Source organism: Lonchura striata, chromosome 2, assembly GCF_050655825.1.
Source record: "Lonchura striata isolate lonStrDom1 chromosome 2, ASM5065582v1, whole genome shotgun sequence".
Taxonomy (NCBI): domain Eukaryota; kingdom Metazoa; phylum Chordata; class Aves; order Passeriformes; family Estrildidae; genus Lonchura; species Lonchura striata.
The window spans coordinates 65,544,373-65,561,011 of NC_140704.1; the positions used below are offsets into that span (position 1 = coordinate 65,544,373).

Below are 16,639 nucleotides of genomic sequence, written 5' to 3' on the forward strand. Positions count from 1 at the left end.
TAACTGTCATTGGCATCTTGTACAAGAGATGAGTAATTAATTTTGTTTTTTAATTATAAAATCATAGCTTTTATGCCTGTTGCAAATTGTCTGAGGGTGTCCTTCCTTGCCATAGCAAGTTACAGATATGTTGTACAGTTAATTTAAGATGCATTTATGCAGCATAGGGACATCTCTTATTACTAAGGGAATGGCAAATACTTAATCCTAGACCAGTGGCAATTGAATTAAACTCTCTAGTGCATTACTAACCAGACAGCCCTATCCTTGCATAGCTCTTACAGTATTAAAAAAAAGTAGTGTTTACTTTCGGTGCAATTTTCCTAACAAAATATTTGACTTTTTGGTACAACTGTTTTAGATTAAATTGCTTTTCAGGAAGTTAATGTAACCCATACATTATAACACAAAAGGAGTTTAAAGTTTAATATCCATTTATAAAAGCCATACAAATAAATTTATTTTTTAAAAATGCTTGAAGTCATCATTAACATCTTGATGTCTGAAAAGAGCATTCTCAGTCTTTACTTTAAAATGGCAAGTTTAATGTTACTATAAAGTCTAAAGCATTTATTCTAAATACAGCTGTTAAAAGAAGTAGCCCAGCTCAACATCCTAATAAAAATTCACTGTACATTGCAAAGTCCTTTGGGCAATATTATTATATAAGTTAGCATAAAAGCTGGGGAAAGTACTGAATGAGCATATAAACACTGACATACTGAATTATTAAAGTTTTGTCCGTGTTTTCAGGTACCTAAGTTGGCCTTTAAGATCTAAAACAGAAAGCAATGTCTTTGAAGAACAGATCAATAATCTTCCTCATGTAGCCTATTCAAACTCTGTAGTTTAGTCCAATCACCCAATAAAGACATACAGCAACATGAGTTTAGTGATAATTTACGCATTTTTGGCTAATTCACCCTTAAAATGACTGACAGACTGCAGTTATTTGGCTCTTTAAAAGGTCACTGTGACACTCCCTTGACAGACCAGAGATAAATCTTTACAGATCTTTGACAAAAAATGGCAATAAGTTAATTAAAACAGCACAATCTGATTGTTAGGCTTTACTTTACAACCTGGTAAGTAGTATTCAGTACTTGTTTAACTATTTTCCCATATTGCTGTATCATTCAATAGTCCTCTATCAGCCAGATTTCTAGACCTTCCTTGTGTAATATCAGTGGATTGCCTATGTCCTACTACAAGGGTTTCAGTTCTCATTGCTACATGAATATTTACACCTTACAGACCCTGAGTAACTCTTAGTGAGTTCTGAAATCCTTGCAGGACACTGATGCTCTTCACAAAGCCAGATCTGTGCTTTCACTCTTGTCTTCATTCTAAGGAACCAGCCTCACACCTGGAAGCCTGGTGCTGCTCTGCTTCAGCCCTTCTTTGTGCTGCCTGTGTGCTTCAAGCACGTTCCAGCAGCAGATGTTGCACTGGATGAACAACCTTATCCTTTGTTGTTCCAAAGAGTATGAGATCAGGAGATTTATCTATAGAAAACATCAGGTGAAATCTACTTCTTAGTTTTGGCAATATGTATTGTACAATACTTCATTGCATCCTACTTTACAGCCAGTATTTTACATGGTATTATATGTACTATACAAATAATAGAACACAAGGTCTTTTTTTCTTCTTTACTGTTGCATAGTCTTAAGAAAAGCTGGAGCAAATAGGTTTTTTCAGGTTTCCAAGTGCAGGAGAACTGAACACAGAGCATGTAATATCCACACAGGATGTATTTTCTATCTGTTTCCTCCATACTTGGCCACCCAGTCTGTTCTTCCATGCACTCGCTGAATTGTTGGGGGGTGAGTAAAGATACTCATGTTTTTTGTTGCTGCATTGAAAGTAGGACCTGGTAATGGAGGACGAGCAACTTTGTTTTTCCAGGAATAATCTACAAGGAATAAGAACTCAGAATTAATTATGACTAAAAAGGTATTTTACTCCTCTACAGAGAAAAGAATGAGAGCTTACAGATGACTTATGGACCTCAAGGATGCTAATGCAGCAGGATGCTTTGGTCTCCTGTATGTCATAAAACATCCTGAGTTGGAAGGGACCCACTAAGATTATAGAGTCCAGCTCCTGGCCCCACACAGGAGAACCTCAAGAATCACATCATGTGCCTGAGACCTTGTTGTCTATGCTTGTTTTCAGATAAGGCTATTTTTTCCAATAGTTTGTGTGTATTATTCTCACATACTGAATAGTTGTTTTGCAGCAATCCCTCAAGAAAATGCTGAGAATGAAATTCAGTGGAAAAACTGATGCAACTGCCTACAACTCTGTATCTCCTATTACAAAACTGCTACAGTATGAAAGTGTTCTTTCTTCTACCTCAAATGTTTAAAAAAGCATGTAATTATAGCATTGATAAGCTGATTAAGATTTAAACAGCTTAGCCTGAAGGACAGCTTCTGGAGACCCTCTTGTTCCTTTTGAGATTTTATTCCTTTTATTCCCCTCTTGCTTAGCTCAGAACTCCTAGTATACTTGGTGGCAAGTCTTCTTTGCTCCATTTCCCATTTCTCCCTTAATTTCACAGGATTTATTCTAAGTTTGGGGGCTTTCTTTCTCTCTCAATATTGGCACCCACATGATCTCAGGCACTAGCAGTAGGGCACTACTGTATTCCTGTACTTCCTATTCAGATTTCCCCTTTTGACACTTCAGATAGTTCCTACTTCCTTGAATTTCATGCAACTAAAGTAATTGCCCTGCTGCAGGGGCTGACATTTCTTCATGTTCATGACCAATTCAACCATTTTCCCAAGTCTTTAAAATTAGCCAGCCAGGACCCCTTTTATTCAGACTCCTGCTACACCTTACCCTTGTTTCCTTAGCATTCCTAAGGTAGTTCCTGCCCCTTCCATTCCTACTTTTATGTTTTAGTCTCATTATGTACTGACACTCTTTAAAACAAAATTTAACATTTAAATTGATGGTTTTTTTGGTGCCTAAGTATTATTCTGTTTGTTAGAGAAAACCACCTGGTTTTGGTAGCGTTTTTCAGCAGTGGATTGGACCTGTTAAGGAACAGGTGAGGATCAAGACATTTAAAAAGGGGGAACATCACAGAGCTGATATTTGGGGTCAGGTCTCCACCTCTTTGAATACTTTATTTTTATTGTAGGCTGGCATTCCCTATCTTTCACCAGCAAGTATGATTCCAGTCTACACTATCTTGGCAATAAAGGCCACTTTTCCTGGTATTTCAGAAAAAGGGATTTTGCATACTACATTAAATTATGGCATAAAAAAAATTAACAAAAAAAATGAAAAGAGCAAAAACAATTGACAGCATAACTTATTACATTTTGGATAATATAAAGCAAAGGGTCACCAAAAATGTTAATATTCAAATACTGACATCTAGGAGATAAAACCTGCCATTTCCTTTGTCCTTATCTCTCTTTCCATACAACTCTGAAGACTTTAAGCTAAATACGAGTGGTTTAAGCAACATTCTTGTTCTTCTCCTGGAGGTAGAAGAGTATCTTAATTGACCTCCATCTGCCAGCTTTTCTGACTTCTACTACACACATTCAATTTCTAATTACAGATAACAGTAAATTTTACTTCCTTTGGAACACCACATGTGATTTTTTTTTTGCACTATTCACAGCAGTCTAGAGAGAATTGCAGATTTTGTCCTCCTGTGAACTTCTTGATCCATGCATTGTGACAAATCAACTCTTGCAATTGTGTTTCAGCAGTGACTCAATAAGATAATTAAGTGCAGCCCCAGCCTTTCTTGGTGGGTTTCTGAATAGAATATGCACACATCTAAGCATATTATATATATTTTTATATATATATATATATACACACACACACACACATATATCTACACATATATATATGTGTGTGTGTGCGCCATCTCCTTCTTTCTCTCATGCTCCAGTTCTCTGAAGCCACTTGGAAGTTCTTAGGGAGAAGAGGTAACTCAAAGGAGCTTGTCAGCAAAAAGACAACATTATTAAGCAGGACCGTATCAGATTGGTCTGCCATGGATGCTTTGGTTAAACAATTCACTACTGGTTTAGGGCCTTGCTATTTCCTCTGAAGTAACCAGAGAAGTGGGCTGCTGGTTGTGGACAACAGCTCTAAATCTTCACTTGCAAACCAGTTTCTCCCTGCATCCTAACCACTGCTGTTCATCTTCTCTGCATCAGAAACATGACAATGAAAAAGGTGCTCAGAATGTCACCAATACTGCAGAGGAACAGTTACATTCAGAAGAGATTTCACATTGTTTTTAACAAATGAATGGACTGCCAACTACATGACCGTTATAGAGCTGTGGAGTTACATGTTTCTACAATTCTGCTTAGACCATCACCACTAATGAACAGTAGTTTAATGGTCCAAATCTTCTTTGCACTTTTAATAATTATTTTCTCTCTTATCTAACAAATATTAGTAGCAGTAGTTTTCTCTAACTATCAGGACAGCCTCTAGGCACCTACATGCAGTTCACTTGTATTAAGAAGAATTTATGCCCTACAATTTTCTTTACAAAACTTGAGGAAAACCATACCAAGGGCTAATACATCTGTTAGGAAGCATGGAAAATGAACATTTCTCTTTGTTCTGGATATGAGTAGCAAAAGAATATTTCTTACCTGATACAGGTGCACCAAGAGGTGCTAGCTGTATCCGTTGTCCAGCTGATCCAACTTCTTTTTTGTGGAAAGAAGAGGTGTGTAGTCCTGATGGGTTGTAAGCACCACTACTTACAAAGCCAGGATTTCCTGTTGACATTACAGAATTTTAGAATTTTCAGCTGCATTCAGAAAACACTGCCTACTTTTTCTAGTCCCTTCAAATTATATTTGCAGTACCACGAGAGTACCAAGTATGAGTGTTATTTAAAAACTTGCTAGTGCTTGTCTCTTGAAAAACATTCTTTCATTGAATTTATTCTCTGCTTTGTTTATTAGTTGGTCCGTTTTCAGCACTAGCAGACAGAAATTCAGCAGGAATAAAGAGGAAGAGCAGAATAAACATTTCATTATTACTTCCACTAAACTTAAGACCACATGGAAAGATGCAGAGGAATGTAGGATCTTACCTTTTGTTTACATCTACTTGCTTTACTGGAAGCTGGTTTAATGAGTGCTCAGTACTACTCTTGTGCTCAAAATATTTGGCCTAAATCTACTGAAAATAATGGAATCCAATGTCTCTCGTGCAAAGTGGTGCACCACTTGAAGTTGACTTTGACAGTTCCCACGGTTGAAGGCCTGCTATAAAAGTCACTCAATTATCCTCTCTCTTTAACCCTGGTTATAATTCTGTTTATGCCTAGTTTTGGTCCAGATCTTTTTTTAAAGCAGCACTACCTTGGGAAGACTGACAAAAGTGTCCTTATCTGGAAGCTGGGAAGCACCATGCATGTACACACAAAATTAGTTCTGAAATTAGTATTCAGTGGAAGAGTGATCTGTTACAATATTTACTCCCTGATCCAAGAAAATCCCTCACTATCTTCATGTCTGTCATCACTTGGGACAATGTTAAGACTGTGCTGACACAATGTCTAGAGAGAAATGCTTTTCTCTAGTGGTAAGATTTTGTGTTCAGTAGTATTAAATTTATGAAGTAGAAGGCTATACCTAGTAGTTAATTTTGACCTTTATCATGTGTGAGCATATTCATCACGGCTTCAGTGGTAGTTACAGTAAAACACACTATCTGCTTTGCCAGTTTTTTTGTCTCCTAAATCTTTGGCCTATCCTATAATGTTCCTCTTCACACAAACACTCCCAGAACTCTGTGATAATTTCAGAGCAGATGAACTATAAGGCACAAACTAGGTAGCCTGGAATCCTGAGTTTCCTCCCTTTTACTCTAAGGTAACTCCACCAAAACCTGTGCAAGCACAACACTGTAAGATCAGTGTAACAGGTAGAGAACCCAAATGCAGGAAAAGGTGCAAGTCCTGAGTGCTGTCAGGAACAAGCCATCCCTGAGGGGACAGGCATGTGCTACATTAGGATGACTTCCTCAACATTATCCAGTGACCTGCATGGGTTATGATTAGGGTAATAAAATATTCTCTGCCTTTTAAAGCACAGTGAGTTCCAAGAATCCAGGAGAAGCCATAATGAAGAAAGCAAGGTATGACAAAACAGATTGTAACTGAAAATGGCAGTATACAATCATCAGGAACCTGCATTGTAAATGTAATATTTTTTATTACAAGAAACTGTAAAACATAAATAGGAAATGTACAAAGAACCAAGCTATAATTGCTGTAAATTACCTTTTGGATCTTCTAATTTTTCATTCAACCTTTCTTTGCATGATAGCTTTTCAATAGGTATAATTAAGTTCTCATCTGTAGACAAGGAAAATTAAAGGAAGAAAAAGACAGAAGAACAGAACTTCAGAAGAAGGGTATGAAGAATTAATTTAGGTGATGTAAAAGAAATGAGGAAGGAAAAAAGCAAGGAAGAATGAAGATCTGACACATTAGTAACTATAATGTCTTATGCTTGTTTTTTTAAGCAGAAAATGTTACTCCAAGAGGTTACTTCACAAGGTCCATCCAACAATGCAATTACATTCCATTTACAATTTTAAGGACTTGGTCATATCTTCAAAGTTGACTGATCATAAACATATAATCCTTCATAAATAAAGCATCTGTAACTATTTGCTCTTATCTTATTTTGCCTTAAAGCAATGATGTGGCTGATGAAAAAAAAAAAAACCACTTAAATAAACTGTACATAGTTATTTAAACATAGCAATGTCAACTTTCAGACTGTCAATATGAAAAGAGAAAAGATATAGTTTACATTTCTGTGATCCATCTATCCTGGTTCCATGTGTTTCACGTGTGTCTTTAATGTTGCTGAAACACCACATGCAATTTAAGATACTGATGGAAATACCAGGTATTTTTAAACAAAAATTAATCAGTTTTAGTGCTTTACTTGGTAGTAAGACAAATGCAGGATTTCTACCATTAGCATTCATCCTAATTTTATCTTCATTGCAGTTCAGTAGGTAGATGTCTAGCCTATTGATGAAAACGTTTGGAAGCAGCTATTTGCTTTTCCGTGTCCGATTCCCTTGCAAGATTACTTATAAATAACTTACTTCTGAGGCACATGGATACTCTATTTCAGAAAACAAAAAAGATATACAAGATGATACAAAAAACCTCTTCTAATGCACAGAAAGCTCTGGTAGGTGCTGTTGTTTATCCACTTTCTAAAATCTTGCACATTAATTCAAATGAAAAACTTCAGCTTGCCTCACCTTCAGAGGGGAAAATTAGGTTTGTTGACACTGCAAAATGGCCACCAAAGTTCTATTGAAAAGGGGTGCAGCATCTGCATGTAAACAAACCTTCTGAAGTTCTTGCTGTACAAGCATGTAAAGCTGAGTGGTTTATTGGCACTAAAGTGTTTGGAGAGTGACTCGTGCTAGCTGGACAATGGTTGCAGAGTTGTTAACCAGGTAACCTCCCATAACAGGGACAGTATACCTGAGGTATAGGGCTTGATGGTGAGAAGACAGATTTCAGTCCAAAGTCTGATGTATTCCTCAGTGAAATCTTAGATAATCTAAGTGTTTACTAGTGCTGGACTTCAAGCTACAGAATGCTGGTAATAATATTCTTCACAAAACATAGTCTCACTGGAAGTTCCTTCCTAGAAACAAGGGAACTTTTCTTGCAGCAAAGAATTTAGGACAAAGCCAGTAAATGGATAAAAGACATGTCTAAAATATTAGGCAGCACTTTTATCACATGAGCATACCATCCCATACCATCCACCCTTTTGTTTTCATGGTTGAGACTGCTGTTTCATAGTGTTCCATGGCATAGGGAGCAGGCAGTAATGAGGCCAAACTACTTGCTTAAATAAAGTAAAATAATAGTCTCAGTGCATTATATACAAAATTTATCTTGACAGAACTTTACAAATAGGGGCTGGTCTATACCTTCCTAATGTTTTGAAAGCAAAATACATCATATCTACATCATACATATGAAAAAGTTGGGTTTTTTAAGAGTCTTTCACTAAAACAAGAGGGAAAAAAAAGAGCCTAGAATCTAAGTTTAACTGCAGAAGTTGAACCGGATGGTCTTAACTAAATTGATTCAAATATGAGGAGATATAATGTGACCATTTTCAATCAACTTTTACCTGTAGTATTTCTCCTGTAAGTCAATCCTCCCCCAGCATTTGCCAGTGATTTAGCAAACAACTGGTTGTTCCAGGTTCCGTGTGATCCTTCTTTATTGACTGCTGCTAAAGAGACACTCTTTGGGTTTACACCTTAGAAAACAATTGACAGAAAGTGTTATAAATACCAAATCTCAACCTTAATTCAAACAATAAATGGCATTTCTAGAACAGAAAACCAACACTGAATTATTTGTCTTATAATGCAGAACACCATTAACGTAAATTAATGATGTCCATTCATTAGATTTTTAAGCCAGACCATGAAAAACAGTGACACTAATTTAAGAACAATTCTCTTCATGCTTTCAAGAGAACTTCTAAAAGACTGTTTAGTATAGGTACTTGGTTTCTCTAAAAGCATAATCTCATAATTGATATTTTTGTCTGTCAAGAAAGAACACACAAAATAAAAATACCTATCAAAAACTGGGGTTCCTAAGGCTGAAAAGAAACTATTTATTTGAGGATTAAGTTAAAAAGTAGGACAAAGGTTCTTGTTAATTCAGCGTGTTACAAGCATTATAAGAGTTAAAGGGATTACAACACATAAAGGCACCTCCCAGATCTAGTGGTTGCAGAAAACTAAAGTAATATGGATAAATAACAACTATGTTCCTTGGACATATTAGTCCCTTAAATTGAAAGTTGAAATTAATTATTTTTTACATCTATGCCTTTCTCATTGAAAATCACAGAGACATTAGAACTGTGCTTAATAAAATATAAGAAATACAGATGACTCTTACATTTGTCTTTCCTTTCCATAGGGAAGTTCCTCTCTCTTTATATTTTTATTTTTCTTTTGGACTTAAACTGTTGATTCTCTGAGCATCCTATTCAACATTCTAAAACTGATTTCATATTCAGAAGTCATCACTGCCCTAATGAGTTGCTGACGAAATTGATCATATGTATCAAAATGACTTGCCTAACAATGGGGAATTCCTCTGTGAGCCACCTAAATTCTCAAACGTGTATTACAGAAGTCATGACATGATTACTGTAATTGAACAAACCACAACAAAGATACTGAGACACCAAGAAAATAATTTGATTATAGAATATATTCAGAATACTAACTAGAGGAAACATTCTCTTTGCGTTCTCCTTTCCATTCTCATCCCCAGTAATTAAATAATATCACATTATTTTCTTGACAAAATCACCCAGATTTAGACTAAGATATCTATTTCTAAAGAAAGATGACTACCTTGAGAAAGGAAGTGAGCGTGTGAGTTGCTACCAGTGCCAGTAGATAGATATTTCTAAACACTTTGTACAAGGAAGGGGACTGTGTTTACCAGAATTGTTATGTTCAGAAAATTCCAAACATCCTGACACTGCAAAATTGATAAATATGCACTATATAAAATAATAAAATCCTAGAATAGTTTGGGGTGGAAGAGACCTTAAAGATCATCTGGTTCCAATTGCCTGCCATGGGCAGGGACACCTTCCGCTAGACCAGGTTGCTCAATGTTCCATTAAACCTGGCCTTGAACACTACCAGGGATGGGGCATCCACAGTTCCTCCAGACAATCTGTCCAATGCCTCACGACCCTCACAGTAAAGAGTTTCTTCTGTATATCTTTTCTAAATTTCCCCTCTTTCCATTTGAATCCATTACTCCTATGTAGTCCTATCACTACAGTCTTGAAGAAAAACATGTACACAGTTTCTTGAGTCCTCACATACACATGATTATAGATTGATCAGGCTACATTCCTAGTAATCCACGAGATGTTTGATTTATATTACTGAGGATTTTTTATGTCAGGGGTCATAAGAGGGCCTGTGAACTTTTATAGTGTACAAGCATTGTTAAGGTCCTGCCACGTTTCTATAGCCAGGAACTGCTGCATCAATTGTGATACCTTCTGGGAAAGGCATTTAGTCCAAAACCTGAAAATGTAGCTTGGTTAAGAAAATAAAATTATCCAATGAGAAATCTAAAGCTTAAATGTATTGTACGTACATTGTGCACATCTTGTATTTTCCAAATGTATTGACTTTTAACCTTACCAGGCAGATATCTTGATTGGTTTATATAATAATCTTTTGCTGATGTATTTGACCTTTCAGAATCATTTTTCATCACACTCTTGTTTTCCCCTCCTGGCTGGATACAGCATGAAGCTTTTGGTTCTGGCACACTGAAAAATCAAAATTTTCAAACCATGTGACAAACAACTCCAGCTCAGAATACCACAAGCTGACCTTAGCCTGAAGAATACAGAATACTTTGCTTATCCTACTTTTCTCAGTAGAGTCTGTTTCCACAAAGTAATAGTCAAACTGAACACCTCACAAGAGCCTGACCTGGGATTTGAAGAGAGAAATTTATCCAACACTATGGTTTAAAACTAAATGTGGCCAAATGGCAGAACATAGTACCTATTTAGCTGACAAATGAAAAATGTTAGTATGTCAAATTTTAGTAAAACAGTTTCTTAAATACACAACAAACACCTGAACCATATAGTCTGAAAACAAATTTGATTTTTTTTGGATATTACAAGCACTATAACAACATAACACCCAAAGCTGATCTGCTCATGCAATTCTTAGCATTCTTGCAGAATTTTGGTGACTTGAATTTTAATAGACTTGTCTTAAACAATCTACTTCTGGATACTGTTTACTAAAAGAAATTGGGATTTTATAGTTTCAGGACCTACCTAAAAAGAAACTCCTTGTTTTTCTTTTCTTTCAACAGTGCAATGCTAGGCTTCTTTGAAGATGACATTCCAAGTTCAGGGTCATCCAAGTCATCCCAGCTATCCACAGCCTTTACCAAAGTCTGACCCCACCGTCTTCTGCAGTTTTTAGGACCTAGTACACCATTCAGAAATCCACTAGCTGCCTGTTTCTATTTTAAATTTAAAAAAAAGAAGTTAAAATAATAATAAAAACACACTTGTATTAAATTCTAAAATGTTATATTTTATATCTAGTGTAACTCCTGACTACTGCATACAGACTTCGAGAGAATTTTTCACAGTGTGTTGTACCTGTTTTGGTCATAGTCTCATTATGACTTTAAGCACAGAACATAACAATAATGCCAGCATGTATTTGAAGTGTAGTTGTTTTGGACTGTCATTCTTGAATTGCTTAGGTCTACCTGAACTAATGAGGTTAACATTCTGTTTGCAAACCCAGTTCAGTGCTCAACCACTATTTTCTGGCATCTTGCTGAACTCATGCTCTGAACAGTGGTAGGTGAGCTGTCAAGAAATAGGGCACAATGGTGCAGAACACTGCTGTGCCCCTAAAGTAAATACAGCAAATAAACTTTTCTTTAACATTCTGCTCCAATGAAATTACTACATTTTAAGACTGTCCTTCTACTTATCATTTGCTCTCCAGTATTCTCTGAATACCTGTTGTTTTTAACATGTTTTGTATTGCAGTTCAGTGAGTACAAGTAGAAAGCAAAATGGAAGTTACAAACCAAAGTTTACTATTCATTTTCTTAAAAATCATAATTGCTAAATTCCTCCAAGGTTAGGAACTGGATGAACCTTTTTGGGTATTTTCCTGCATGAAGCAAGTGAAGTTCTCCCTTTCCAATTCTCTGTTGTGTACTGACAGTATTGTTGTGAACTGCTTCTTAAAGGTCAATAAGTAACAGCTTTTTCAACTCCATTACTGCATAAGCACATCATTGAGGGCTATTATATGAGGGCTGTTGTTACAAGCAATCTATTTTTCTGACTTGCTATAAAATAAGCAGACAGTTATAGCCTCACTTATTCACTATTTATCTATCTGTATCTCCTCTAATAAAACATATGACAATTTTCAAGGGATCACCTAGCTGAACGTAGTAATAATTTTTAATAAAACCGTCTATATACTTATTGAAGACAACTTACAGGTGATGAGTTTTTATTGATAATTGGAAAAAGTGGTTGTGCCTGTGGCTGCTGCTGCTTTGGTACTTGCTGGTTAGCTGTATTCTGAGGCAATTGAATTTGCTGGAGAGGCTGGTGGTTAACCTTTGGCAAGGGCTGTGGCTGTGTTTTGTCAGGTAAATCAGGCGAAGACAGAGGTTCTGGCTTAGCTTCCAGTTTAGGTAAAGATGGCTTTGGCTCTGTTGGCTGAACCAGTTTAACAGGAGTCTGCTTCTCCAGATACTGTGGGGGAGGTCCTAAAATTTGGCCAACTTGAAAGTAAGGGTACTTCAAAGCCTGCAGACGAAGATACAACACACTAATTTTAACTTCAAGAAGTTGACTTTGGTAACCTCATCAAGGATCTAAGTGGGTTTCTGAAACATTTGAGCAAGCTTTACAGAACAGATGAAAGATGGATGGGCAATGAAATCATATGTAAACTTGTATTGAGAACTGGCAGTTCTGCATTTCAAACTCTTCCCATCACATAACTCAATAAGACTAATCCACTTGTACATATGACAGCATTTTGTTCCCTTCTCTATTGCTAGGTGGAATCTGTATTTTGAGGTGCATTATATATTTAGCACCACTGTATATTTATGCAGTAACAAATTTCTGTTTTAAAAGAGGTAGTCCCCACTACCTTTAACACATGCTTTATTACATGCCTCCACTGCTGACTGTGTTTTGGCAATTCAGTGAATAGCCTGAGGTTTTTAAATTAAAAACGAAACAAAATAAAACCAACAACAACAACAAAAACCCCAGAAGTGAGATGGTTGCCATGTATGGGTTCTACAGTTATAGGATATTAATGAGCAAGGTTTCTCACCCATTTTTCTTATCACCAGCTTTTCCTTTTCTTTAAAATACATTCACTGCACCTGCTGTGCCTTCATGGTGTTTATTAAGAAAATACAGGATCTGTCTTAAGGCATATATTCATTTGATCCTTTCCATGTCCTCTGCTAGATGCAGAACATGGACACAGCTTAGTATGACACTTCCTCCTATATCAAAACAACCCACTCCGTTAATCCTTCTGGGCAAGATCCCACTCTTTGTTAGTTATGAAATACATGTTTTGCCTCAGCTGCACTCAAGAATGCCTGCCTTTGAACACACTGCCATGTATATACATTATACTCTTCCTTTTGACTGTGGATTACACAACTGCTGCAGCTGCTTCCTTGGTAACTCACCTGGGTACAAGCTGGTTATTTGCTTTTATAAAGCACCATGCAGTACTTTGTGTAGAGGTACATAGTACGGGACTACATACAGATCTCCATCACTGTACAATAGACATGCTTTATAAAGTGGAGAGGAATGGATGCTTTATTTGGTACCATCTGCTTAACTGCTTCTGAATCACACTACATCCACCTAGGGTAACTTGCAATATGTCCTTTCCCACTTGTATTCCTCTTTTATATGTTCTAAATAGGATTACATTAGGTATGAATAAAAAAAAAATCCACAGAATGTAACCATCTTTGGTCCTAGAAATATGTTGTATGAAAATTAACTTGGAGAAAATTTGTGACCTTTGTGAGCTATTGGCACGTTCTTCACAAAGTTCTTTCTTTATCACTTCGTACAATTTACATTCCAAATAAAAATAAGCCTTAGCTCTTCCATACTGCATTCCATCTGTGGCTTCACAAAAAGCAAAGTTTTCAAACTTTTCAGTACCTCCCTTTGTATAGATGGTGAGGAAAACAAAAGTGGTGAAGTGATGACAGACACAATTGAAATATTTGCACCTCATCTATTCCTCTGTCCTGTATAGACAGTATTTTAAGATATGCCAGTACAGAAGACAACACTGCAGAAATAACTGAAGAGTTTCTGATGTCTGCTGAGCCAGATTTAGAACTTTCTCTTCTCACCACTTAGTCTCATTCCCACCAAAGTTTTCAAAATTAGGAGATGTTTGTAGCCATCACTATTATGACAATCAATTGGTCTCTGTATCTACAATTTTTTAACAATGCAAGAAAATTCAGTCTTATACTTAATCATTAATGTACTCAGACCTGACTTGCTGTAGGTCTCTTCTTTGGATTCCAGTTCAACATATCACTCATAAGCTGTATTGCTTCATTGCTTGCATTTGGGATGAGAGTTTTTAGGCTTATAGGGACACATTGTGGGAAACGGAAATTCATGGCAGAAGCAAGGTGGTATCCTTCTGTCCAGTCACTCTGTTTCAAAGGAAAGAAAAATCAGCACCAAAAAAGAGCAAAGATGTATTTATATAAAATTTAATGCAGCTTGAGTCATGGTTGGTCTGCATGGCACCTTCCTGTATGGTTGAAAACAAGCATTCCTATTTTCCATGACAATTATTACAACACTAGTGAATGCAGGTCTCCAATGGCAGTCCTCCTAAGGTCTCCTGTAGCTAAAGGTGGAACCATCACCATGAATAACACACTTAGACACATTCTATCTGAAGGAGACCAGAGTACAAAAGAACCCGGAACGGTACTGAACATCCCATGAGCCCAGCAGCTGACTTCAACATGCCCTCTTTATGGAAATAGAAGTGAAGCCCTTCCATTCACCATGACACAGTTGTATAAGCATGATGCAGCCTATACACTATAGCACCGATCCCACCATTATGACAGTCAATAATTAAGTTACAACCAGACAGTATTGCAACATTAAAAAAACATGACCACCACCAGGTAAGAACTTTTTAAAAATGTGTTTAACTTTCCAAAAGTAAACCTTGAAGTCCTTTGTGCCTGATAATTGAATTCTTGGAATACAGAACTATAGGATTATCAACGACCTCAAGAGACCATTTACTCTACACCCTTGTCCCCTCCTGATAGGTATTAAGTCTCAAAAAGCTTCTGATTTCTGGCAATCTACAGCCAGACTATACAGATTACTCCAGAGAGTAACCTCCTCAAGATTAGGAAAATGGAGGTTTCTCGAATGAAGATGACCATGGTTGAGTATCTTATCATCCACAGATACCAAAAAGGACTATCTGATTCTTCCCTACAGAGTGGCCTCTTTATACATTGGAGGTATATTTATTTTCTTTTCTTCCAGTCTTTGTACAGGCTAAAGAAACCCAAACAATTCCTAGGGTCTAGGCTTTTAAAGTTTTTTTTCCTCTCTCGACTCTGATTTTTCTCTCGTGAAAGGATTATTCTAAACTGGATAGAATACAGCAAGTGAAACAGAAAGATTAGTTCACATGTTAATGGGCAATACTAACTTTTCTACAAACTGGTATGGTACTTGTCTTTAGACATACAATACACTAAATAGCTCCTATGGCCTCTTCTACAGAGGTGTTAGCTGGATGGTCATCCGCAGCTATTTATGTAGCTGGTTATTCCTGCCTAGGTACAGTATTCTGTGCACTACTGAAAAAAGTTTCTTTTAAGCTGCATCTCTAATTCTATACATAAAAACCTCCCTTCTAATCTTACTTTCTAACAAAATTCTTCTCCGCCTGCCATCTACTAGCTTAAGTAGTAAAATCTAATCTAGCAGACAGCCTTCAATACAATTTAAAAAATTTCATCAGAGGCACAACCACTCAAGTTCCATTCAAATAATCTTTTGAATAAGAGCCAGTGAAGCTTACTCTCTGGGTAACTCTTTCCAAACAGGTATGCTCTTATTATGCAATTTGCATAGAAATATGCTGCTGAGAATGTTATCAGGGACAGCATTAGAAACCCTGCTGAAGACAAGGTATAACATTTGTGCTCTTCCTCTCTCCACCAAGGTTATTGCATTGCTACAGGGCAAACTGGACTGATTTGATACAATTTGGTCTTAAGGTACCATGACAGCCATTATTCATCTTTTTATGTACAACAGCTTTAGCTCTGTTAGTACAGTCCATGGTAACTGATCTTCAGCTAATGAAAATGCATTTCATGAATCTCTGCTATTGAGGTTGCCATCAATTTCTCCATTAAATTCACATAGTACAAGTGCACCACCACTGCCAATACCTTAATAGTGCAATTTAATTTATAAAATAAATAAAGCAACTTAATTTATAAAATAAAACAAAATAGTTGCCTGCCACTATTTAGAACACCTACATTCACCAAAGTCATTGATATGTTGTTATGGACTTAAGTACAGGAAGGTAAACTGGAATGAAGATAGCTTCTGGGCATAATTCCTCTAACTCATTATTGCAGGATAACAGAATAAATGAAAATGCATATATTTGTTGTGATAATTCCTATCATACTATTTAAGTACTCCTTTTACGCAACCATCTTCCTGAAGAATGCCTTGGCATTATCATAAGGAGAGAAAATTCCCGAGTCTGCCCAGCAGATGACAGGGGCACAAAGTAATTAATTACAGTTTTCTGATTCTAGAGGGCTGACTTACAATGTCCTTAACTCTTAGTGGCTTTAAGGGAGGCTACAATTTTTTCTAGATTATTCAGCTGGTAATGCTCTCTGTTTTCCCAGGCAATAAGCTTTCTAGTCAGGGAATGACAGACTAAACAG

At 36.6% G+C, this 16,639-nt stretch overlaps 1 protein-coding gene across 2 annotated transcripts in view; it reads right to left on the reverse strand.

Moving 5' to 3' along the window:
* Positions 1-412: 412 nt before the first annotated feature.
* MAK (male germ cell associated kinase) overlaps positions 413-16,639 on the reverse strand; it is a 29,293-nt gene continuing 13,066 nt past the window's right edge. The window contains exons 8-15 of one of the 2 annotated variants that reach the window (XM_021534463.3): positions 14,171-14,338; positions 12,108-12,422; positions 10,908-11,098; positions 10,252-10,382; positions 8,187-8,318; positions 6,290-6,364; positions 4,647-4,775; positions 1,530-1,915 (exon numbers count right to left, since the gene is read on the reverse strand). In XM_021534463.3, coding sequence (XP_021390138.3) covers positions 1,761-1,915; positions 4,647-4,775; positions 6,290-6,364; positions 8,187-8,318; positions 10,252-10,382; positions 10,908-11,098; positions 12,108-12,422; positions 14,171-14,338 — 1,296 coding nt within the window. In that variant the 3' untranslated portion in view covers positions 1,530-1,760. Of the gene's footprint in view, positions 1,916-4,646; positions 4,776-6,289; positions 6,365-8,186; positions 8,319-10,251; positions 10,383-10,907; positions 11,099-12,107; positions 12,423-14,170; positions 14,339-16,639 lie in introns of both variants that reach the window. The other variant, XM_085571480.1, reaches the window with a different exon arrangement.